This window comes from Astatotilapia calliptera, chromosome 22 (assembly GCF_964374335.1).
Source record: "Astatotilapia calliptera chromosome 22, fAstCal68.1, whole genome shotgun sequence".
In the NCBI taxonomy this organism is placed as follows: Eukaryota; Metazoa; Chordata; class Actinopteri; order Cichliformes; family Cichlidae; genus Astatotilapia; species Astatotilapia calliptera.
The window spans coordinates 2,825,877-2,852,706 of NC_137442.1; the positions used below are offsets into that span (position 1 = coordinate 2,825,877).

At 41.5% G+C, this 26,830-nt stretch overlaps 2 protein-coding genes across 2 annotated transcripts in view; one reads left to right on the forward strand and one right to left on the reverse strand.

Annotated features, from left to right (window-relative positions):
• Positions 1–26,830, forward strand: part of LOC113015304 (uncharacterized) — a 325,186-nt gene that overhangs the window by 246,686 nt on the left and 51,670 nt on the right. The window lies entirely within an intron of this gene.
• Positions 1,517–24,936, reverse strand: LOC113014113 (immunoglobulin kappa light chain-like). Its single transcript, XM_080296238.1, has 4 exons — positions 24,770–24,936; positions 24,355–24,662; positions 4,845–4,896; positions 1,517–3,488 (listed from the first exon to the last, which is right to left on the reverse strand). The coding sequence occupies exons 1-4, from the start codon at positions 24,819–24,821 to the stop codon at positions 3,163–3,165; spliced, it is 738 nt and encodes a 245-aa protein (XP_080152364.1). The 5' UTR covers positions 24,822–24,936; the 3' UTR covers positions 1,517–3,162.

The following is a 26,830-nucleotide window of genomic DNA, read 5'->3' on the forward strand; positions in this document are numbered from 1 at the left end:
CTCCTCTCCTCTATCAACATCTGTCCCTCTGAAATGAAGCCCACAAAACCATGAAGCTGCTTTATGTTTTTGTCTCTGTGTCCTCAGAGTCCAGAGGACAGATCACAGTGACTCAGCCTGGAGCAGTGAGCTCTGCTGTGGGAGGATCTGTGAGCATCAAGTGTACGACCAGTCAGAATATTTATAGTAATTGGTTATCCTGGTACCAACAAAAAGATGGAGGAGTTCCTAAACTGCTCATTTACCTTGCTAGCACTCGACAATCAGGGATTCCAGCTCGTTTTACAGGCAGTGGATCAAACTCTGACTTCACTCTGACCATCAGTGGAGTCCAGGCTGAAGATGCAGCAGTTTATTACTGTCAGAGTTTTCACTATCCTAACAGTCAGTATGTGTTCACACAGTGAAAAACAGTCGTACAAAAACCTCCCTGAGTCAGACTGAACAGAAACTGAAGTGACTGCTGCAGCTGGAAGATACTGCAGAGACTGATACAGTTCACTGAGGACACGCACACACACACACACACACACACACACACACACACACACACACACACACACACACACACACAGAGGGAAAATGTCATTGTTGCTAAAGGAAAACAAAGTTGGAAATATATCATTTATTTTTAACAAATCATTTATGACCTTTGACCTCTGCTTCATACCAGCTCAAATAAATCTCAATTTCTAAATATCGATCATTATCAAAAATCATATTTCTGTAAGAAAAAAAATCTAACACTAAATGAACTCAGCAAAAGTCAGTGAGTCATAATTATCTGCACAATTTAGCAAATACTTCAAATAGAAACTTTAAGTCCAAATCAGTCAAATGATCAAATTTCCATCTTTTCTTTCTCAGGTTTTTAGATTTTCTCTTTTTTGCTCTTCAACACTGCCATGGTCCAAAGACCTGTCGACTTCCTATTCATGTTCTTTGATTATTAATATGATTCGTTTCATTTATTTTCTGTTTTCCAGTCGCATCTCTTCGTCCCTCTGTTCCTTATGTTCTGTCAACCCGTGTCTCAGAGCTATTCTCTGGTTCCCTGTTTTATTTGGATTCTGCGTTCTGTGTGAGTGTATTCGTCATGTCTGATGAGGTTCAGCTGTGTCTGCCTTCTGTGGTGTATTCCCTCGTTACCCTCTGTGTATATTAGTATGTGTTCTAATAATAGCACTGACACATGTTCACATTCCTCAAATTGAGTTATTAATATTTAAACAGGTTATAGTCAAAGGTCAGCTGCCAATCTCAGAGTTAACCAACTCTGACTTTAAACTTAGGAGTTAAAACTGCTTTGTTCCTGAAAGCAGTTGAACAAATTGAGTTGAGCTGGAATCTTGAGCTCTCAGTTTGAGAACAGATGAAGGTAAATTTATTGAACTGTTTACCTCGACTTAAGCACTTACCTGTGTACTGAACAGCCCTCGTCAGTGGATCCCAACACCAGTATTTGACAGTAACAGGTGAGCCTCAACTTTAATTGGTAAAGAGACACCATGAGAACTGACATTACAATACTTTTATTTTACAAAAGTCAGCGTCTTTCAGTTCAAAGTTTGTTAGGCAGCTATTGCACATTTAAAACAACAACACAAACACAACGCAGCAACAAGAAACTATGCAGTATATTATAACCGAATACTTAAACATGACTGCACAACAACCTTTCAAAAGAACATTTGTAGATGAATTGTTATTTTCCTTCCAATACTTGAAGCATTTTCTGAGCATCACTTTTTTGTGCATGGCTTGTTGCATGCATACCCCACCTGTCTCAACGGGACTATAAATACAACTATATACAGTCACATTTGTAAAAACAAACAACTTTTATACTAAACACTTTTAAAATGTACAATTTTGAAGAACTCCAGGAGCAATCCCATTTCAGAACACTTAGAATAACACAACTTCATCCCAAAAGGCCACAGGTTTTAACCACAGCTTTCCAGCATCAGTTCATGTAAATGCAGCTACAGCTTTCCAAATCCCAGGAATCCTTTTAATGCAGTGTTCATAAGATCTTTAAATTGATCCTCGTATGCAACTCCTGATCATAAAAGTCTATGTTGCAGGACCCCAGTGGTGGAAGTAAGTCAGCCCCAGTTATAAAGACCAGCAGCTCTTCAAACGTGTGGTCCACCTCTTGCTCTGTTAAAATACATACACCTAGTAAATAAAGCGTAATGTGTAGGTTCATGAATAAAAGATTTATAATCAGTTACACTGACTGTTATGTAGAGCGGTTGCATTAATGACAATTTAGGAGTCAAAAACAGGTTGTTAGGCAAAACTAATACTGCAAAGCATCGTATAAAGAAAAAGCAAAGCAATCCTGCCCTCCTAAGACACAGGACATTAATTTTTGTCCTCCGAGTCGGAGACCTGTATGTCAAGGACCCTTGACAGGTATTCATATACCTAAATGCCAAGAGAAAGAAAATATGTGTGTCGTCGTTAGGATAGGGATTTATGTTGGTGTGAGAGACTGTAGCCTACAAGTTCATATTGTTCAATGACAGTTATGACATGTTGTGTTTCAGGTGATTTTACAGAAACAAAAACACCAAAATAACGTACTGAATACTTTTAACAAAAAAACTCTGTATATTAAATTACTTCTTAAAATACCTACCCCAACACTGATCACGAGAATAGACTCATTCTTATACAGTGCTTTTCTGCTCCACCTGCTCAGTGTTTTATACAACAAACTGCAACATGCTGAAACATTTCATTACACAGCATGCAATGAATTTGCATAAATGTAATGTCTTTAATATCCTGCTTAGTAATGGCAGTGTCTCTCAATTCCCCTTCGCACTTACTCTTTAACATAAACTTTGCTTTACTTCATGTATTGAAAGTGGCTTAATTCTACCGACTCATATTGACTACAGATAGCACACTGGCTTCCAATTAGAACCCTGGAAATCATTATTTAGAGTTTAATATTGACATCACCACAAAAGTAAGACAAACACTCAATTCTTATTTAATATAGATATTTTTTTATTCTTTAAAACTTTAAACAAACTTTAAACTTTAAACAAAGCAATGAAAAATGAGAGAAGAAATTAGATTTTTTTTTTTAAAGCTACAGAGTGCAGACTGAAAGTAAGACCAGCATGAAAGTCACAGTTAGTCAGGTCAGGACTGGGGACACTGGTCTCTCATCAGTGGCTCTGAGACCACAGTGTGGGAGCCCTGGGTGGCCTCACAGGTCACAGAGCCCACCTTCATCCAGTGGTCTGCAGGGAGCCTCAGGGTGCTGCTCCAGCTGTAGAGGCCGTCGTTCTCCTGCACCACGGGGCTCCTGCTCTCCTCCCAGCTGATGCTGCCACTGCCATCCACCTTCCAGGACAGACTCCAGTCTGAGGGGAAGCCCTTGTTGGCCAGACACATGACTGTAGCCTTCCCCTGTTTCAGCTCCTCACTGGAGGGACCCAGCACCTTCAGGGCGGGGCGGGCATCACCTAGGAAACACCAATCAGCTTAGAGGGCACGAACCACAATTTGAATTTCTCCGTTAAGAAGTTTCTGTCAGGTGTTTTTTCTGCTCCACCAGTCATTCACTCACACATTGTTTCACTTCCCTTTCAGAAACCTCTCATGCATATCAGCACAGAGAGAATCATCACACAGTTTGAGCTGAAATATGTTCAAACTACACTGGAAATAAAAAAACAAAAAAACAAAACAAAGATGTGTCAACAATTTCAAAAGATGTTAAGCTTCAACATCATCAGTTCTTCGTAATAAACAGCTTGTTCTGGATAAGAAACTCAATACCACTACTTACCTCATGTGTTTTTTTTATTGCTTACATTGTTGTAAATGATATGATACAATAAGAACACCAGAGATCTTTATCTTCACTCTGTGCAGTTTAACTTTTTTCATTGGAAATTGTCCTGAGTGTCTGAATATTCATTTCCAAAGCTGACTTTGTTTCTTAGGACAAAATTTATGAATAAAATAATTAATCAGTTACACAAAAAGTTTCCTAACCTTTCATATTAAATGAAATTAAAGAAAAGAAAAGAAAATTACATTTAAAAAAAAAAAGCTCTAAGTCTGACTTACTTCCAACTTGCAGTCTGGTTCCTCCACCAAAAGTCCACCACAGTGATACAAACTCATTGAGGCGCCGTACAAAAACCTCTGACTGTAGAGAGACACGGCTCTCTGACTCTGTCAGACTGGATTAAAACTAAAAGCTCTCGAGACTTAACCAGATGTATGTATATGTAAAATATCCTCAAGTCCACTCTGATGTTTTATATTGTGTTTAATATTCATTTTAACATTTATTCTGAAGCTAACTTTGTTTCTTCATGAAGATTTATCTAAAAACTATTTTCCTGAGGTTTTTTTAGGCGCATTGAACAGAAAAGTTAAGATAATCAAAAGAAAGAAATTTGCTAAAGTAAATGAGGTTTAAGTTTGACTTACTTCCAACTTGCAGTCTGGTTCCTCCACCAAAAGTCCACCACAGTGATACAAACTCATTGAGGCGCCGTACAAAAACCTCTGACTGTAGAGAGACACGGCTCTCTGTGTGACTGAACTAAACCTACAAGCCCTCAAAATACAACTTTACCATCAGAACTAGAAATAATAATGAATAATATGAAACATCCCAGATTTTCATTGGAAATTGTCCTGAGTGTCTGAATATTCATTTCCAAAGCTGACTTTGTTTCTTAGGACAAAATTTATGAATAAAATAATTAATCAGTTACATAAAAAGTTTCCTAGCCTTTCATATTAAATGAAATTAAAGAAAAGAAAATTACATTTAAAAAAAAAAAGCTCTACGGCTGACTTACTTCCAACTTGCAGTCTGGTTCCTCCACCGAACGTGTACCACAGTGATACAAACTCATTGAGCCGCCGTACAAAAACCTCTGACTGTAGAGAGACACGGCTCTCTGACTCTGAGACAAACAAACTCAACAATATGAATTCTTTAAATCATAATTTCATAACATATTAATATTATAATTTTTACATAAAAAACTACGAAACACAATAAAACTATATTCCAATAATCCAATTTGGTCATTTACATTTTACAACTGTTAAGATACATCACTTTAATGCTTCCACCTTCTTTATCATAACTGTAAACATTAAAATTAATTTTCAAGCTACAATCACAAAACTTAAAACTCATCAGGTAAAACCTCACAAATGCATCAAAACAGTTTTATGTTCTCTCACAAACACTTAGTGTCTTCAGATCGCGCACAGAACCAGTTAAAATGATAATACTGCTGAGCATTGCACACTACGTCACAAAACAGAGCATGAAACTCAGGTCTTTCCAGTCTCACAGTTTGTCCTGTTATTCTACAAAACATATAAAATGTCAACCTAAAACAGATGAATGATTCTGAGCAGGGCCGTGCAGAGATGCTGGAAGGGACGGGTGCTCAAAGTTCAAAAGGGGCACGTAGAACCAGGCTGAATAACAACAACACTGTTGCTGTTGAGGGGTTGCTGCTGCTCCTGCTGCAGATAGTGATGGAGGTCTGTGTTGCTTTGAGACTGTAGACAGTAAAAAGTCCACAGCAGAGATGGCAGCTGATTAAAGAAGTGTTATGAGATGATAATAAAATGCAAAGATTGGTGACAGCGCTCAGAAGCATTAAACCACAAAACTGTGGGAAATGAACTCGGCTCTGCCTGTGAGTCACTCTTCCATCTCCTCATCTCATCTGTCACTCTCCACTTGCTGTACATCTCAGAACAGGGCACACTCTGGTGTTTCATTAATCTATTATTTAATTATCCATACTTAAAAGCTCATGCACCTAATCCAAAATAAAGTAATGATAGAAAAATGTTATAGAACCAAAGCATTGTGTTTATTATTGTTTTTATACTTGAGCACCTCTGCTATACAACAACTGGTACAGGCGTTATTGTTACCTGTTGTGACGGAGTTACACCGTCCCGGGCCGCAGACAGCTGATCTGGGCGAATACACGCACCACCACCATTAGTTTCTACAATTACTGCGCGTCTTTTCGTCGACCGGGCAGATAAACAAAAAGGGGTGAGAGGTATATTTTGAGCAGCGCAGAAGGTGGCCAACATATTTTCCCACTTACCTTTAATAAAGCCGGTCGCGGAGACTCGCTGTGATCGCCGATTGTACGGGGGTTATGCAAGTCGATGGTATGGTGTTCTCGGGTTCAAATAGTGGGTTCGCGCGCGCTTGAAAGGTCACGTGAACTGCATTATTTTTTTTGTTTGTTTTTTTGTTGTTGTGAAACACTGTAGGCTGCCTGGAATTGGCCATAAATGTCTGTATATACATATATGTATTGTAGGAATACAGCTGGAAATAAGCTGAGGGGGAAAGATTGTTTGGTGAAAGAAATAATAAAGAGATGACTATTATGCCTAGTGGGAGGGGTCATGGGGTATAAAAGAAGGCTGTCAGGGCCTACCTGGGTTCTTTCAGTGAGATGTTACAGAGAGGGTAACATGCAGACTGTGTTTTGTATATAGATATTTGTTTTGTGTTGACTTAAGTTAGTTTCCTATTTTCTTTGTAAATAATCTTTTGTGCACCTGGGAGGCCAGCAGAATAAATTATCCACACTGAATGCTTCCTGACTACGCCTGCATTTGTTCGGGAGAAGTTTAGGAGAGGACCCCGCGACATATGGTGTCAGAAGTGGGATTGCTAGTCGGAAGAGGAAAACGCGCCTCCCAGTTAAGCGCACAGGGCTGCGGTCCCAGCAGCATGAGCTTCCAGTGGAGAAGACAGCAGAGGAGCTGGCATCGGACACAGTGCCGGCGTCATCTTCTTCAGCAGAGGAGGAGGAGGAGGTTTCCGGCAGGATTTTTCCAGAATTGCCTACAGCTTCGACCTCAGCACGTGACCCAAATGGAGAGCTGATTGCGATGATGAGGGACTTCCTGGCAGGACAGCAAAGGAGAGAGGAGGTTTTTTTGACAGAACTCAGGGGGCTGAGGACTGTTTCCCCTCCCAACGCTCAGCTGCATTCAGAATTTGCTGGTCAGCAAAGTCCAGCCCAAGCACCAGCCGGAGCAAGCACCACAGCAGCAACGGCCACGCCAAGCACCGCAACAGCAAGCAGCCCCAGAATGGTACTGCCTACACCTGCACGTCAAAGAGGATACCGGGATCCCCCAGAGGAGGTTCCCTCTCGTCAGTCACAAGCAGTGATCAACAGCCTCAACCAGTCAGTCTCAGAGTGGATGCGATCTGCTGGGCCAAAAATTCCACCCTATCAGATGGGGGAAGACATTGAGAACTATTTGTTGCGTTTTGAGCGAGTTGCCAAAACCTGGAGATGGTCAGAGAGTGAATGGGCCTGTCGTCTGGTTCCACTGCTATCGGGGAAGGCGTTGGAGGCCTACACTGCAATGGATGAAGAAAGAGCCCATCGTTATGAAGATTTAAAAGCGGCGTTGCTAACCAAATTTGACATTTCCCCTGAGACGTATCGGCAGACGTTCCGGTCCAATACAGTTCCACCTGGTGAGAGCCCCACTGAGACCTATTATCGCCTGAAGGGCCTCTATCGGCGCTGGATCCGACCAGAGCAGCATACTAAAGAAGAGATGGGAGAAGCTATCATCTTGGAGCAGTTAATCCGGGTACTTCCAGGGGAGGTGAGGACCTGGGTGAGGGAGCATGAGCCAGCAGATGGACTGACCGCTACTAAGCTGGTGTCACAGTACTTCAATGCGCGTAAAGGAGCACCACCTGCATGCTCATCTGGGACGCCACAGCGACCACCACTCCCATCATCGGGTCTTCTGAAAAGGGAGAGCAACCCAGAGCCACCAGAAAACCCCAAGGCATCAAACTTACGAGGAGCGGGTAAGGACTTTCTTTGTTATTATTGCGGCTGGAGATGGAGCCCACAAGGGTCCAGCCAGTGGATGTGCAACGCTATAAAAAAGTAAAGGTCAATGGTCAATGGTCTGCAGGCTACTGCTTCTCTGGACACTGGTAGTTTTATGTCTTTAATTAAGCATAGTTTGGTACCAGTGAACAGTGTGGACTATAGCAGACAGGAAGAAGTTTTAAGGGCGATCGTGGCTCAAGAGTTGGGAGTTCGCCTTGTAATCGGAAGGTTGCCGGTTCGAGCCCCGGCTTGGACAGTCTCGGTCGTTGTGTCCTTGGGCAAGACACTTCACCCGTTGCCTACTGGTGGTGGTCAGAGGGCCCGGTGGTGCCAGTGTCTGGCAGCCTCGCCTCTGTCAGTGCGCCCCAGGGTGGCTGTGGCTACAATGTAGCTTACCATCACCAGTGTGTGAATGGGTGGATGACTGGATATGTAAAGCGCTTTGGGGTCCTTAGGGACTAGTAAAGCGCTATATAAATACAGACCATTTACCATTTACCATGTGTGCATGGCGATAAACATCCATACCCAAAAGTGGAGGTAACAGTGACTATTAATGAACAGCCATACCTGTTGTCAGTTGGGGTGGTACAGAACTTGCCTGTAGAGGTTATTCTGGGGATGGACTTGCCTGTACTCATGGACTTGCTGCAAGAAAAAGAAGAACAGTGGACAGAGACTGATGTGGGGGATAAGGGGAATACTAAATTAAACGTGTCTGGCCCAGTGGTCACTAGAGCCCAAATGAAGGCTGGATTCCAACCCTTGCCAGACGTTGACAGTACTCTGTGCGAGGGTGGCACTAATGGGACAAGAAAATCCCGCCGCCAACGCCGCATTGAGAAGTAGCTATGGTCAAAGGGGCCGGACACTAAGAGCATGAAATGGGATGTACCAGAAAATATCACTTTGTTGCAAAGGGAGGATGAAACGTTGAAAGTTTTCTTTGCTAATGTGACTGAAGGGGGAACTGGGAAATGGGGAGGGAAAGAGAAGTTCATTGTTGACAAAAATGTGTTGTATGCAGTTGACGGTGACCACCAATGGCTTGTGATACCTTCTAGTTGTAGACCCCTCATTATGCAATTAGCACATACCCTCCCCTGGGCAGGTCATCTGGGTCGCCAAAAAACCTATATGTGAGTTAGCTCACGTTTCTTTTGGCCATCAATGTACACAGACATACAAAAATATTGCCGTACATGCCCTACCTGCCAGAAAACTTGTCCAGCTCGCAAGTCAGACAGGGCCCTGCCACAGCCACTTCCGGTCATCTCCACCCCCTTCCGTAGGATAGCTATGGACATTGTGGGTCCTCTGGTAAAAAGTAGTCGGGGTCATCAGTACATTTTGGTGGTGTGTGATTATGCGACTCGTTTCCCAGAAGCGTTCCCCCTGCGTGCGTTCATGGCACCCAATGTTCTGCGTGCACTAGTACAGCTGTTCTCCCGGGTGGGGATACCAGATGAGATTTTGACCGACCAAGGGACTAACTTTACCTCTAGGTTGATGCAGCTCTTCCACAACCAGCTAGGCATCTCTGCCATCAGGACGTCACCCTACCATACACAGACAGATGGGTTAGTGGAGAGGTTCAACCAAACTCTGAAGAGGATGCTGCAGAAGTTTGTGTCAGACACTGGGAAAGACTGCGACCAGTGGCTACCCTTCCTGCTGTTTGTGTACAGAGAAGTTCCCCAGGCTTCCACTGGTTTCTCACCATTCGAGCTACTCTATGGTTGGGATGTGCAGGGGCCATTGGATCTCCTCCGGAAGGGTTGGGAGTCTCCTGCTTCTGCTCCAAATGATAAAGGAGTGGTGCAATTTGTGCTGGAAATGAGAGATCGGTTGGGGAGATACCATGGAGAGGTCAACCTGCGAGACGCTCAACGAAGCCAGAAGACCTGGTATGACCAACAGGCCCGGCAACGTGAATTTCAACCTGGTCAAAAGGTGTTGTTACTTCTCCCGTCAGCCAACAGTAAACTTCTGGCGAAATGGCAAGGGCCATACACAGTTCTTCGCAGAATGGGGCCAGTGACCTATGAGATTCATCATCCTGAAAAGAGGAAACCGAAGCAGACTTACCATGTGAATCTCCTGAAAGAATGGGAAGAGCGTGCCCACCAGGCCCCTGCGAAAGCTCTGATGGCAAGAGAAGTGCCAAGAGAAGGGAAGACAGAACCCGAGCAGGGAGCCGATCCGATGTCTCCGGTGATGACTCATCTTACCCCACAGCAGGCTGCTGAGCTATTCCAAGTCCTTTGGGAGACTCCATCTCTGTGTTCAGTTAACCCCGGCAGGACCACCCTTGTCGAACATGTGATACGCCTAAAGGATGGACATCCCATCCTCCAACGTCCATACCGGGTTCCACAGCACCTAGTGGATAAACTGCGACAGGAGGTGGAGAAGATGCTGGCTATCACTTGGGGTGATAGAGCCGTCCTGCTCAGAGTGGTGTAGCCCGGTGGTCATCATCTTCAAAGATGGCTCCCTACGCATCTGCATTGATTTCCGGAAGCTTAATTCCATTTCAGAGTTTGATGCCTACCCCATGCCTCGAACCGAGGATTTGCTGGAGAAGATCGGAGCGGCCAGGTACATCACCACCTTGGATCTTTGCAAAGGTTACTGGCAAGTGCCACTGGAGGAGTCTTCTCGACCGTACACCGCCTTCAGGACACCTGCCGGCCTGTTCCAGTTCACGGTGATGCCATTTGGCCTACATGGGGCACCGGCCACCTTCCAAAGGCTGATGGACAAATTACTACAGGGGTGTGACCCCTATAGTGCCGCCTACCTGGATGATGTAATGATCTTCAGCAACACCTAGGAAGAGCATCTGCAGCACCTGTCCGAAGTCCTGAGAAGAATCCATAAGGCAGGGTTGACCCTCAACCCCTCTAAATTCGAGTGGGCACGGCAGGAGACCTGCTACCTTGGCTACCAAGTGGGCAGAGGTGAGGTGCGCCCGCAGATGGATAAAATGGAAGCTATCCAGAACTGCCCTCGGCCTCGCACCAAAAAGGAAGTCCGGTCTTTCCTGGGGCTGGTTGGCTGGTACCGAAGATTTGTGCCCCAGTTTGCAACTATTGCGGCCCCTCTTACTGCTTTGACCAGCAAGGACCAACGGAATCCTGTCACATGGACAGCGGAATGTGAACAAGCCTTCAAAGGGCTGAAAACCTGCCTGTGTACGACCCCAGTTCTCAGGAGCCCAGACTTCAGGAAGAGATTTCTGGTCCAGGTGGATGCCTCCAAAAGTGGCCTGGGAGCAGTGCTGGCCCAAGGGGACCCTGGAGAAGAGCATCCGGTCCTATACCTAAGCCGCAAGCTGCTACCACGGGAGACCAACTACTCAACGGTGGAGAAGGAGGCCTTGGCCATTAAGTGGGCACTGGAGAAACTCAGGTATTATTTACTTGGAAGGGAGTTTGAGTTGGAAACTGATCATCGAGCGCTCACCTGGATCCATTCCATGAAGGACCATAACAGCCGACTGACACGCTGGTACCTTTCACTGCAGACTTTCAGATTCACCATCCGTCACAGACCAGGCAAGCTCAGTGTAGTGGCAGATTATCTCTCCAGGTTGCCGCACAACGCCAACCTCTGGGTGGAAGGGGATGATGTGACGGAGTTACACCATCCCGGGCCGCAGACAGCTGATCTGGGCGCATACATGCACCACTACCATTAGTTTCTACAATTACTGCGCGTCTTTTCGTCGACCGGGCAGATAAACAAAAAGGGGTGAGAGGTATATTTTGAGCAGCGCAGAGGGTGGCCAACATATTTTCCCACTTACCTTTAATAAAGCCGGTCGCGGAGACTCGCTGTGATCGCCGATTATACGGGGGTTATGCAAGCCGATGGTATGGTGTTCCGGGGTTCAAATAGTGGGTTCGCGCGCGCTTGAAAGGTCACGTGAACTGCATTATTTTTTTTGTTATTGTGAAACACTGTAGGCTGCCTGGAATTGGCCATAAATGTCTGTATATACATATATGTATTGTAGGAATACAGCTGGAAATAAGCTGAGGGGGAAAGATTGTTTGGTGAAAGAAATAATAAAGAGATGACTATTATGCCTAGTGGGAGGGGCCATGGGGTATAAAAGAAGGCTGTCAGGGCCTACCTGGGTTCTTTCAGTGAGATGTTACAGAGAGGGTAACATGCAGACTGTGTTTTGTATATAGATGTTTGTTTTGTGTTGACTTAAGTTAGTTTCCTATTTTCTTTGTAAATAATCTTTTGTGCACCTGGGAGGCCGGCAGAATAAATTATCCACACTGAATGCTTCCTGACTACGCCTGCATTTGTTCGGGAGAAGTTTAGGAGAGGACCCCGCGACACCTGTGCTCTTTTTAATCCAGCTGCTGAGGGATCCATTGCCTTTCATAGCCTCACACATCTCCCTTTGTCACTGTTTCCTCCTCATGTCCTTACAAGACATGTTTGGACATGTTGCAGAATAAATATATGTTATTAGTGCTTATTTTCTGATTATATTGTTTTTTGTACTTTTTAATAAAGTCTTTTATAAAGCAAGGCCAGCTGTGAGAGAGAATTAGGTCAGAGGGTGACAGGTCGCCTTAGCAACCGAGGCTTCAGTAAGGGGAAGTTACGAAACAGGAAGTTTAGTGCAGAGCTGCAGAGGCATATTAATAAAATACAGGAAACCAGACAGAAAAAGCGGAACTAGTAACACAGAAGGAGTTGTTTTTAGCGAAACTATGTGTGACGTGGAAAGGACCAAAATAACACCTATATGAGACACATTGTTGGCTTCTAGAGATTTTGCAACTGGCTTTTGGGCTGTGTGGGGTCTCTCTCTTCTGGAAGATGATTGAATAAAGAATTATAAATGTTTGGACCACTCCTGAGTTGGGTTTTCTCTGTTCTATCATGGGGATGAAAAAATCAGGTTTAATAGACAGTAATATATGATGCGTAATAATTTAAAAAATCCATACACATAAAACACACACACACACATACGGTGACATTTTATACCTTCTCCAGAATACTGTATATACTACGGCCACAAGTTTTCATCATGATGCTGATCCAGAATCCTTCCCTTATTATTTAATTCTAGTGCTATAAGTGTCATGGTCCTGGGTCATGTGACCCAGTGCTTTGTGTTAATTATTATTATCTTATGCTTTAGGTTATTCTGGTTATGTCTTTTGCTATGATTTCTAGTTCCTAGGTTTGGTTCCCATGCTCCCTCTATTCCAGTTCAGTCAGGTCTCTGTGTAAAGCCCGTGGCTGTGTCCCAATTCAGGGTCTGCACGCTTGAAGTACGTGCACTACGGTGCGTACTATGAGTACGAGAAGTGCGGAAGTGAGAGGCTTGTGAAATGGGATGGTCTAGCCTGCGTCGCGCTGTTCAGGTTGCCTAGCAACCATGATACTAACCGCGAGAAACATTTCATACAGCTTTGTGTGACAGAAATGAAGGAGAAAAAATGTCTTGTTGGTCATTCATTTTTGTCATGACATCACTTTGATTAGTTGAGTATCTGAGGACTGGAAATATATATATATATATATATATATATATATATATATATATATATGTGTGTGTGTGTATATATATATATACATATATTACAGCAGTGAGCTTGAACTTGTAAGATTCAAGTTGCAGTTATTTATATTTCCTATCACCTTAAATCTTCACTCAAAAGTGTATATACAGATGTATTATACATAAGAGACAAATATTGTTCGTTTAATATGTTGGCATTATTAAATTTGGCTCAATACTTACATACATGTGTAAAAAGAAAATGTACGAGCTGTGAAAACTGTGTCTGATAGAATGAAGAGTAGATTGATATATGAAATATTCCTTTATTGGGTGAGAAAATCAGACCATGTCATAACTGCTTTAAGTCATACAGAATAGATATCAGAGCCTTAAACAGCCTGACTTCTGCTAAATGGGTCAAACTGGGCAGAAAGTAAACAAACACATAACATCCTTATAGAATATGATGTAACACTATAGATCAACTTAGCTCAGAATATACTGTATAGAGCATATAAACAAGTACAGCAATATGATGCAACAAACACAGCAGCTACTGATCCAAAATACTCAAAGCTTCATAGAACTGAAACAAACATTTATTTTTACATACTTTAGGTTTCTGAACATTAAACTTGTTGCTGCCTTTCACAGTGTGTAACTTGAAGGCCTGAGTACTTTCTCCCACACTGAAAACACTGGGATGATGAAATTATTTGAACATTACCTAATAAGACTGATTCAGGACAGACAGTTAGTTATGTTAAACTTTCCTAGCAGTCCTTCACAAACAGGGAACAGTCTGACTATTCTCTCCATCTGTCAGCAGACAGGGTCAAAAAAATCGGATTTGATGAGCTTTCGCCTGCAGTGTGAACGTAGCCTTAGTTCTATCTTCGCCATCCTCACTTTTTTTGTGTGTTTTCACCTGTTGGAATAAAAGCTCACTCGCATCACAGCCTGTGCCTGAATCTTGGGTCCTTCATTCATAACACCATGCAGCTTGCCTCAGAAACCGTGACAATGAGAATAAAATGAGACTAAAAAGTAAGTAATAGTAATAAATATAAAATAATGTATTTGTGATGATTCAATTTTTTTGACTATCCACTCTGTGCATAAGAAATGTTTAAACTGTAGAGATACAAACATTTTGCTGCTGTAAGATCAGCATTTTGTCATGTTTGAAATATTAATCTAATATAATGTGTTTCTGGCACTTTTCCCCCTGCAACTTTGTGTCTTTGTCTCATTTTCTCTGTATCTCTTTGTACAACTTTATAGTGACAAAAAAAGGCTTTCTATTCTATTCTAACTTGCATGTTTCTGTCAGTCAGATGATTTCCATAGAGAGGCACTTTGCATCAGCAGCACCATGCTCCAGTGCTCTGGGAGAGTTTATAGTCCTGAGAGTTGAACACTGGATGACTGACAGCTGTCCTTCATCACAACAGAAGCCACAGAAATCCTCCTCATCAAAAACATGACTTTGATCTGCGTCCTCATCTGGACTCTCCTCTGCTGCTGCTTCACAGGTAAAGTCCAGAGAATCAAACTCCTCTCCTCTATCAACATCTGTCCCTCTGAAATGAAGCCCACAAAACCATGAAGCTGCTTTATGTTTTTGTCTCTGTGTCCTCAGAGTCCAGAGGACAATACACAGTTACTCAGCCTGGAGCAGTGAGCTCTGCTGTGGGAGGATCTGTGAGCATCAAGTGTAGGACCAGTCAGAATGTTTATAACAACAACCATTTAGCCTGGTACCAACAGAAAGATGGAGGAGTTCCTAAACTGCTCATTTATGTTGCTAGCACTCGAGTATCAGGGATTCCAGCTCGTTTTACAGGCAGTGGATCAAACTCTGACTTCACTCTGACCATCAGTGGAGTCCAGGCTGAAGATGCAGCAGTTTATTACTGTCAGAGTCTTCACTATCCTAACAGTCAGTGGGTGTTCACACAGTGAAAAACAGTCGTACAAAAACCTCCCTCAGTCAGACTGAACAGAAACTGAAGTGACTGCTGCAGCTGGAAGATACTGCAGAGACTGATACAGTTCACTGAGGACACACACACACACACACACACGCACACACACACACACACTGTATATCTCTTCAACAAATACCATAATTTTTTGCTCTCATCTCTCATCTTGCAAAAATTATTTCTCTGAAATGAAGCTCCCAAAACCATGATGTGTACGATTATGATAAAGAAAGCTGAGCAGTGTATTGAAAAAAGCTTGGCTATGACCTTTGAGCTCAGCTTGAAAATAGATCTGTGAAGGTTCGCAGTCAGTTATTGTGTGGATGCTTTAAGCATCCACACTATTGAGTTCCTCTTGGGACTTCCGTACACTTTTTGGCACTTAACTACTTCCGCAATTTTCAGCCGACTTTCACCGTTCAAATTTTAAACTATTCTGCTATTTCTGCTAATGTGTGCTATGTCTTTTGGTATTTTTCACTATTATACTTTTTAAAATATTAAGCTTAATTTGTCCCATTGAAATGAATGGGAAACTTCTGCAATTCTGCTAAAATTTGCTTGTTTTTGAAACTTAACTACTTCCTCATATTTTCACATAGAACAACCATTCAAACTTTAAAATGTTCTCAAATTATTGGGCTATTCAGGTATAAATCAGCTTTTTCAAATCTTTTACCGTTTTACTTTTATGCCTCTTAAAGTTTTCAGTTGCAAAATTGTGATTTTTCACAAAATACATACGTTGTTACGGTTGCTATGCACTTGGCTTCCAGTGTGCCACTGAAGGTTTTGCAGTCTTCTCTTCATGTCCGAACAACTTCTTGCTACTTGCTCAATTTTCACTCAACTTCCACAAATTATACATCAAAACGTAGGTATTTTTGCTGGCTTTCCGAAAATGTCACTATCATTGTTGTGGGACTTATAGAATTTTGGCAAATCTCCTCAGACCAACACAAAGTCGCAAAACTCTCCATAGAAAGTCAATGGAGAGCTTGTTCAAAATCACCGCTTGATTTCTGTAATGAGAGGCATATTCGAATCGTCATACCTCCTTAACAAAGCAAAGTTAAGACATGAGGCTTGTCCCAGTATATCTTCAGACACTCCTGACGCTCACAATTCAAGAATTATTTTCTCACCTATTACCGTTCTGAAATGAGTTAGACTTGTTTGAGGGTAGGAAATTTGTCCTTTGCTCAGATTTCTTCAGATTTCAAACTCTGGAAATGAACCACTTTTTTCTCTCGTCATATCTTTTTAATGGATTTCAACAGATACCTGAAAATTTCTTGATTGTTCACCAAAGCCTGCTGTCTCTTACGGTGAAAGAATGATATTGATACTCCAAATAGATTTAGAGTTAGAAAGCGTTGTTTGAGGGCAAGTCAAGGCAGTTTTTGCTTTGCTCTACTCAGTTATGGTGCATTAGAAGTCAAATATCTTTAATAATTCATATTTTAATGATAAATTGTCAACACTTTAAGATTCCCCCATCTCTTTTGAACAAAACGGTGTAAGAATGACCGTTCTAGCCCCTACGGTATATTATAATCATACTATTTCCAAATATTACTGCCAGGTCCCCAGGCAGCCAATCCTCTGTGAGGCCTGAGACATTCAAATTTACATATCAGGGCCTCCACGGCTTCCCAGCCAGCCAATCATATATGTGGGCTGAGGCATTCAAATTTGCATGTTGGGGCCTTCGTGGCTTCTAAACCAACCCGTCATCCATGTCATATATCTCTAAAAATTCATATTTTAATGATAAATTGTCAACACTTGACGATTCCCCCATCTCTTCTGAACAAAACGGTGTAAAAATGACCGTTCTTGCCCCTACGGTTAGGAAATTATGGTCATTTGTTTGAGGGGAATCCTCACTATGAGAAATAGACTACAAAAATCCTATCTCTGTGCTGCGTGTGTGCACCTGTTTTGGCGGGAAAAGTACACAGCCTCTCTGATTGGTGGATTCAAATTTATCAGCTCCCAGGCTGCTTGACTGACCTAGAAACTTGCTTCTCTCCCTGTGTGTGTGTGTGTGTGTGTGTGTGTGTGAGAGAGACAGAGAGAGAGAGGGACAGAGACAGAGAGACAGAGACAGAGAGAGAGAGACAGAGACAGAGAGAGAGAGACAGAGAGAGAGAAAGACCCTCTTTAGGGCAGCATCTCATTGTTTGACTTGCATAGACCCTGTGTGTGTGTCTCTCTCTTTACATTTCTGTATTTATTTATTTGCATTTCTTTTTTTCCCCACAGTTGAACAATAATTAGTTTTGAGACAGCTTAACCATGTTCTGTTTTTTTCTCAGCTTGTCATTTTAGTTTTCCAGTATTTTCACTTAAGTTATAACTATTCTGCTCAATCATAGTATTTGTTCTAAATCATTGTTATTATGCTATATTGTAGTATTTCTGCTAAATCATACTATTTCTACTATATTAAATTTTTCTTTCTAAATATAGCATTTCTGCTATCTTATAATATTTGTGCTAAACCAGAGTATTTGTGCTGAATCATAGTATTTCTGCCAAATGATAGTATTTCTGCCAAATTATAGTATTTGTGCTAAAACATAGTATTAATTTAAAATTACAATATTCATAGTTCATCACAGTGTCTCTGGTAAATCACAGTATTTCTGCTATGTTGTACTATTTTTCTAAATCATAGTGTTTCTGTAATGTTTAAGTATTTTTGGCTAAATATATTCTTTCTGTTATCTTATATTATTTCTCCTAAATTCTTATATTTTTGAGAAGTTGTCATGTTTCTGGTAAGTTACAATATTTCTGCTAAGTTCTGCTATGCTATTGTATTAAAGTATTATGTTTCCTCTAAGATATTGCAGTTCTGCTAAGTTATTACATTTTAGCAAAGTTCCTTTGCTTCTGCAAAGTTTTTACAATTTCTGAAACTTTTCAACTTTTTCAGCTAGTTTTTGCATACAGCTTCAGCTTTAAAGCATCCACACTGCATTTTCGCAGGAAATGCAAATTTTTCTAGTACTAGTCTTCTATCTGGGTGTTGTTGGGTCTGTGTTTCCACAAGCCCCGCTGGTTTAGAGACTAATTCATCATGAAGAAAACGAGACAGTCAGCGATCGATCGATTTATTTGCAATGGAGGCCTCGTCGGTGTCTACCACAAAATGACCCCAACGACGGCCTCCGCTTGCTATTGGGAAAACAGTTCACACAATACAATAGTACCTCCCCTCGTAAAACCCCCTTGGTTACAAAGACAAGGCACTGTATGTATGTGTGTGTGTGTATGTGTGTATCAAGATATGGCCCTGTGAACGTCTCCTTAAAAGCTGGTGCCAGGAGTCCAGCGGTCCACCTAAACAAAAGGCTCTTATACTTAAACAGATACAGAGTAGGTGTCCTCCCATACTATATAAAGAAGGTACGACCTCACTCATGACCTTAGGATGTGTGTGCATGCCAGAACACTCTGGAATAGTCTTTGCAGACTACCAAGGATCAGACCTCTATCATTATACAATTGATACCTCTAAGCATATATGATTATATGATAGAGCCCCTTTTTTATGGCCTCTATCAACCCTCATCGCCTCACTTCAGGCATTCTTCCTGTGGGGGGAATACTTATGACTCCTCTATTGTCCTTTTTATCTCTGCAGAAAACCTTTCTCGGAAAGGGTATTGGATCCAGTTGTTTTACTGCTGTTATGATCCCACCTGTTGAATCACTTTAGCAGTCTTGTAGAAGTGGTCATGATGCAAATGACAACAACAATGACACAAAGGAAGACCCTCTTCAGATTGTCAAAGTATGCTTAGCACAGTGACACAGCATTAGGTGATGTTCATAGGAAATTGCCGTCGGTCATTCCCCATCACCACCCTAGCTTCTGGTTTATGTGCTGCTCACAGAATCATGATGCCATCATTGAACTCGACTGTGCTGTCGATTGGAGCTTGGCACGCTCCCCTCACCCTCAGATGCCCGTCTGTAGTATTTTTTCTCTCTTACTTTCTTTGCTAAATGTACCTGTATATTGTTTATATGATCTAAATATATTAACAATGAACAATTTCTTTTTGTGTAGAAATTAAAACTCTTTGCAAGTAAATTATTGTTTTATCATATATCCTGCGTAATTTAAAATACGAAAATATTAAAACCATACTAAATATAGAAGAATGTATTAAAACTATCACAGTAAAGCTCCTGTTAAGTAAAGGTGGTATGAATAATTTGTTTTACAGAGACGAGTAAAACTTTGATTTTCAAGTCCTTTCACTCTAATTACCACTGGAGCAAAGCTAAGTTAGAAAAAATTAAATGTAATGCAGGGCTGTAGAGTGCAACCAATTTGGTCGCAAGTGCGATTAAAAATAATCTCAGGTCGCAGCGGTACGACCAACTATTCGAGTAAAATAAATAAATAAAAAAACACTCTCTGCAACTCTGAAACTCTCCCTGTGGTCAACAACCGACACACATTATGCTCCTATCGTGGTCTAAACCAATCAGAGATAATCAGGGGTGGGACCTCTCTGATTGGTCGTAGTTCAGATATTCATGTAGTCCGTCTGTACGTTTGAAAGTACAGGCAGATAGAGAGAGGTGAGTAGCTTGAATAAAGTGACATTGATTCATTAAATCCTAAATCGAGTTTTAAACATAAATCTATTTTCCCAGAAACACCGGAATCTCAGGTTAAAGATCACAAAAGTATTTTATCAACCACCAAACAGTAAATGAGAGCAGGTAAACGGATTCCACACAAAGACACACAGTGTAAACACACAGAGCGGACCCAACGCATCAGAATCAGCTTTCTCTGCTTTCTCACACGACGGCACGTAGACGGACACGCCATCGGGCTGAAAGCCGACAGCTCACTGATTCTGATGCGTCGGGTCCGCGCTGTTTACGTCTTTTTTGTGCTGATTCTGAGCTGCAGGTTTTGTCTCTCTCCAAGCAAAATTGACTGAACCAGCAGCAAAAGAAGCAACAAACTATTCACATCTGATAAACATCGTCATGAATTCCCTCTTACTTTACTGTTTTGTTCACACCAAGATAAAAATCACACTTCATGCACAGCTCTCTCTCTCTCTCTCTCTCTGTATTCAAGAACAGTTTCCCGTCTCAAATCTCTGTTTTCTGCGTTATTCCTTCGCTTATTACCCACCAGTCTACCGTTGTTTGCAGCTCTGTCAGCCTCTGTGTTTTTTTCTTTTTTTCTTTTACTTCAATGACCTCGGACAAGAAAGCCTATTTTCTGCTGTTCAATACTGAAGAAATGTAAACTTTTTAAAATTATGCAAAATTGCAAAATAGTTTTAAGATTATCTGCTATAAAAAGCCAGGCCAGGAATATCTCCTTCATGTTTCTGTTTTTTATTCTCAGTTACTTTGACACATGGACATTGTTAGGATTGATATTTTTTATATTGTCATTTGTGCTAAAATATATAGATATATAACCATTGCCTTTATGTGTCCTAATATGGCTATCATTATGAAGAAAAAGCCAGACAGTCAAAGGGGCTTTCTTTTGTTTACATTTACATCATGTACACTTATATAAGTTGGTTGGAGTTTTGAGCCATGGGTGGACATGACTCAAAAAGGGGGGAGAAGATCATAAACAACTTGATCCAATTTCCTTTAAAAAACTTTTTCTGCAGTGACAACAGGAAAGGAGAGGAGTTGTAAATGCAGATGATTCACCAGGTGACTCGATCACCCCACAGGGTGTCTACAGTGAGAAGATTTGGGGGTTTGAAAGGGGTCATAAAGAGGAGTGTTGACCAGGCTACAGCTTTGAAGATAGCTGGAAGCCACATGGACAAACCAAAAACCAACGGATGTGTTTGAATGCCTATGTCTGCATACATTTGGATTGTAGTGCATATTCTTTTGAGAACGTTGATTCTTGTTTTTGACTGTTGACATTCATTTGTTTCCTTGCAGGATGTAGTTTCCTGTGTGTGAGATGAATGAGAAGTAGGATAATTGCTAAGCACGTTTCGTACATGTATTAACTGTGAACTTTTGCAGCAGTAGGAAGTGAATGATGTGAGGAGCTGTGTGTGAATGAAGCCTATACTGAACTGTCAAACACAAGGGTGCATAAGTGGAAATTTAAGTACAAAGTTGACAAAAAGGGGGGACTGTTGGAGTCAAATTGTTAAATGTTGTCATTGTGTTACTTAAATATGTAAGACTTAGTTCAAGCAGCATGGTCAAAGACATTCCTTTGTCTCTGACCACCTCTCCAGCCTGTTTGTTGGTGGGGGAGGCTGTACACAGCAAATTCAAAAGTGTTAAATGTTTTGGTGTTAATAGTCTTCTTGCAAAAGTAGAGTTAATTCTACTCTAAGCAGAGTCACATTCTTTTAATGTAACTCTGAGGTGTAAAATGATAGTAGTTAAAATCAAGTGTTAAAAATGAGTGTTTCTCTGTCAAATCTGGAGGTGTTACAATGGAAACATTAACTCTTGACCTCTTAACTCTGAACTCCTACAGGGGCTATGACACCAACAGAGTAAATTCACAGACTCCGCCCCCAGCACGGCTCCAATCGAAGCTGAAGTGAAGCCGTTTCGGAACATTTTGCTCTACATATTTGAGTTGTTTGCCATGCTTGGTAAGTCATTTTTTCAAAGATTGTTTCAATTATTATCATGAGCTTTTACTTCTGTGGCTCTTTGGAGTTGAGACGAAGCTGTGTGAAAGGCATTAGCCATGTTGCTCGGTGATAGCATAACATTCTGTTTTAGCTAGCTGAAAGGTATAAATACCACAGCCTTGAAAAAAAGCTTGCATGTGAATTTTCAGTCAAACTTTTGGTCAAATACACCTAAAACAATGTCTAGAATGTGAAATGTTGGTATAATGGTGCTACATGAAGCCTGAAAACAATCGCCCATAAAAAAAAAAACAAAACGAGCAAACAGCAGTAGCAGACGTCCTGACTGGATTCTACGTTAGCATTAGTGTCAACTAATTTTTATTCAATCTCCACACAGGATATGCTTGTGAAGATGGAATATGGGGGAGAGCAGAAGTGTGTTGAAGTTCCACAAAGGGATGAATGAAGGACATGCATATTGTATTGAAGAAATAAGTGATGAGAATGCTGTTATTTGCATTTACCATGTCAGACCTTTTGATAAACAAAATTCTAATGAAAGTGAGAACATGTATACTGTTACATCTTTCAGAAAATGTTTTGAAATTGTGGTGCACAGTTCAGAATAAATGTTTTTCAAAAACCATTGCATCTTTTTAGTAAATGTTTATTTCCAAAAGAAATTTCTAGAAGTTCAGAACAGTAAAATTCCCGCTTTTTAGAATGAATTAGAAGATAACTCTTACGTAGTTAAACTAAAATACTCTTTGAGAGTTAATATATAAACTCTTAACACTAAGTGTTAAATTATCAACTCCAGACAGATTTGGTGTTTAACACTAAATCAGAGTTAACGTACCAACTCTCCAAAAAGAGTTAAATTAACACTCTCTGGTGTGGACCCATATAGACACTTTAATAGTGTTGAAATCAAATCCGATAGTGTTAATTTGGACATGCTGGATTTGCTGTGTAGTGTTTCATTATAGGGACATCCTATGTGAGGGTTCTGTTTTCTTGCTTAGTAAGCTTCCTGCTTTTATGACCCTTTTGATAAGCAGGAGGTCACACAAACACACCACCAAACAAACATACACACTCACATACACACAAACACACATACTCGCACACACACACACACACACACACACACACACAGACACACATGCGCAGTGTTTCAACCTTTTGTGACCATAGGGGGTTTTTACAACGAGTGGTGTTTGTGTTCTCAGAATAAAAAGCTGCAAGGAAGGCTGTTTACTTGATGCTCGCTAGCAGACAGGTGAGGAGCGTTTAGCTCCAAGAGCCTGGTTCCAACCAGCCTCCCTTGCTAGCAAGTAAAATTGCTGTTCATCTTGCTTCCTTGTCATTAACGGGAATAAGTTTCTAAACCAGCGGGGCCTGTGGAAGCGCAGAGCAGCGATCGCGGCGAAGCTGCTCCTCCGGCACGGTGGCGGGATTCCTCCAGGTCGCTCGCTAACACTGTGGAGCATCAGCAGTGAGTCACGGATGTTAAAAAGCGTCTGTCGCTCATACACCAACAGGGAGTGGGTTTTCCAAGCTAGCAGGGACACCACTAAGAACATAATACACAAACATTGCAGAACCGAGAGAAAGACGGCGTGCCATAACACCCGGTGCCATCTCTGCATTCTTATGGCCAAAGAGTGCCAAAGCACTTTAAGCACAAGAACGAGATTGTTAGTTAATCATTTACAAATCAATATTGTCTGTATGGACAGCAATTTCCCCCCAAAAAAGGGCACATGTAAAACCGCGGTGTTAAGCGATGCGGTTGAAAAAGTGGCGCACCAGTGCAACCAAGGCAAAAAGTTATTCTAGAGCCCTGTAATGTTAAAGATAATTAGAACATGAAGGCACTGCTTAGCTTAACTGAAAACAATTCTGGGATTTGTTTTTTGAACTTTAGCATCACAGTTGAACAAATGAAACACCAGGAGAATAACAAAGTGAAAGATGAAACATCGACCAAATAATTTTAACAATGTTCAAGTTTGAAAATAGTTTCAGGATTCATTTTTAAGGTTAGGGTAAGAGGCTGGGGAAAGCATTATGTCAACTAGATGTCCTCACTAAGGTATAAAAAGCATTTATTTGTGTGTGTGTGTGTGTGTGTGTGTGTGTGTGTGTGTGTGTGTGTGTGTGTGTGTGTGTGTGTCCTCAGTGAACTGTATCAGTCTCTGCAGTATCTTCCAGCTGCAGCAGTCACTTCAGTTTCTGTTCAGTCTGACTGAGGGAGGTTTTTGTACGACTGTTTTTCACTGTGTGAACACACGCTGACTGTTAGGATAGTGAAAACTCTGACAGTAATAAACTGCTGCATCTTCAGCCTGGACTCCACTGATGGTCAGAGTGAAGTCAGAGTTTGATCCACTGCCTGTAAAACGAGCTGGAATCCCTGATACTCGAGTGCTAGCATGCTTAATGAGCAGTTTAGGAACTCCTCCATCTTTCTGTTGATACCAGAACATATAGTTGTTGTTATAAACATTCTGACTGGTCGTGCACTTGATGCTCACAGATCCTCCCACAGCAGAGTTCACTGCTCCAGGCTGAGTCACTGTATATTGTCCTCTGGACTCTGAGGACACAGAGACAAAAACATAAAGCAGCTTCATGGTTTTGTGGGCTTCATTTCAGAGGGACAGATGTTGATAGAGGAGAGGAGTTTGATTCTCTGGACTTTACCTGTGAAGCAGCAGCAGAGGAGAGTCCAGATGAGGACGCAGATCAAAGTCATGTTTTTGATGAGGAGGATTTCTGTGGCTTCTGTTGTGATGAAGGACAGCTGTCAGTCATCCAGTGTTCAACTCTCAGGACTATAAACTCTCCCAGAGCACTGGAGCATGGTGCTGCTGATGCAAAGTGCCTCTATGGAAATCATCTGACTGACTCCAGCATGACTTGTTTAAAAAGAATTTTTCACAGCATATTTGGAATGTGACTCAACTGAACACTGTAGATTCATAGACAGGTAACAAATAAAGAAAAAGTCGACCCCTACAATGAAGTGATGGGAAAGCTGTGTAAATTTGAGCAGATGTGTTAGAGCTCACGTTTATCCTCCAGTATCATCACCATCATTGACACTGAATGTGGGGACATAATCAAAATCGTAATTATAAAACTTTTAAATAAATAAAAAAACTGGAGAATCCGTACCAAAGAGCACTGAAGCTTTTATATTCGGTGTTAACTCAACAATGTAAACAAACACTTTTTCAGTTTTCGCTCCTTTGTTGTGACATATCTCACTTTGTCACTGCAGAATATTGTCATGGAAATATAATCAACAAAGGCTGCAGACACGATGAGCCAACACCTTTTTAATTCCCAAGCAGTTGAGGGAGAGAGGACATTCAGTGGGGCACTGATACGTGTCTCTAAAGATGAATAGCAGCCCTCTTTAAATACAGTCAAACAGAAGGCATTTCCACACTGTTGTCACACCCTTGACCCCTCCAAGAGAGGGAGAGAGTTTACAACCTTGTCTCCTCTTCCAGTGTCACATAGAGACTGCTCCTTGCCTCTTCCCCACATCCTCAAAGACCTGATTAACAAAAGACTTCACCACCTGTTGAATTCTCCCCCTCTGGGTGTCACCAACTTTCTCATGATGCCTGACTTTGTGCAATAGAGTTAAAGCTGAATCTTCCCCACATGTGAACCTTGAAGTGACCCAAAAGTGATATTACTAAAACATGTGACAAATTCATAAAATAAAAGATATTTCCAGCACATTTCCACTCTTTGGATTACTCTGCTAATCACATCAATTCAGATTACAATTACTTTGTTGAAATAAATGGATTACACGTCTTCTCCTGTTTCATATGTTAGGCTGTGCACTCTCTATGGTAATTCCATGCTGATTGAAACCCAAAGAAAACATTAAGAGGCTCTAATGTCTGTGTCTCAATCTTGCGGCCCATGTCATCTCTACTTGCTGCCAGCATTATGACGTGAAGAAATATTTAAAAATATTAAAAAATTATTATTCAAAAAATGATTTAATATGAAGGCAACAGGCAGAGTGTTACAGGCATCGCCCTAAAGAATGCAGCCTGATGGGCAGTGTAGTCCGTGCTGCAGGGAGAATGGACTGCTGTACCTGTTATGTGTCTGTGAGCGCGAAGAGGGAGAAAAAGTACGAGCTGTCATCGAGCAGAAACGGGAGCTGGAAGCATGTAAATATGATAATAACCACAGCAGCCAAAAAGAGAGCCTGACGAGCCCAGCTGTAAGTAAGCTGTTAAGACTCGACTGTACACTGTGTTCGTGTTTTCCTCCGAAACAATAAGTTCTGCTGGAGCAGCCTTTCAACGCCTCTCTCTGTCTCTTACAAACTTGACCCAGGCAACAAAGTAAAGCTAGTTTTCAGCTACGAGCCGACACGAACCCGACGGATTAGCCAGAGGTCCCTTTACTACGGTTCGGAGCCGCGGACCTGTTTTATATATGCGTTTGCAGATCACTGCAAAAAGTGCAGCCTTACCTAATGTCCACCTACTGATACTCATTTATATTAAGATGTAAAAATCGAGTTGTTATTGGTACGGCAAGTAGGCTTCAGTAACAGTAATAAATCACACAGCAATAGTGCATTCATGTAGTTGTAAAAAGCATGATCATATATTAAGTAATCCAAAGTATTCAGAATACGTTACAAAATACATTTTGGGGCATGTAATCTGTAATCTGTAGTGGAATACATTTTAAAAGTAACCTTCCCAACACTGCAGACACTAC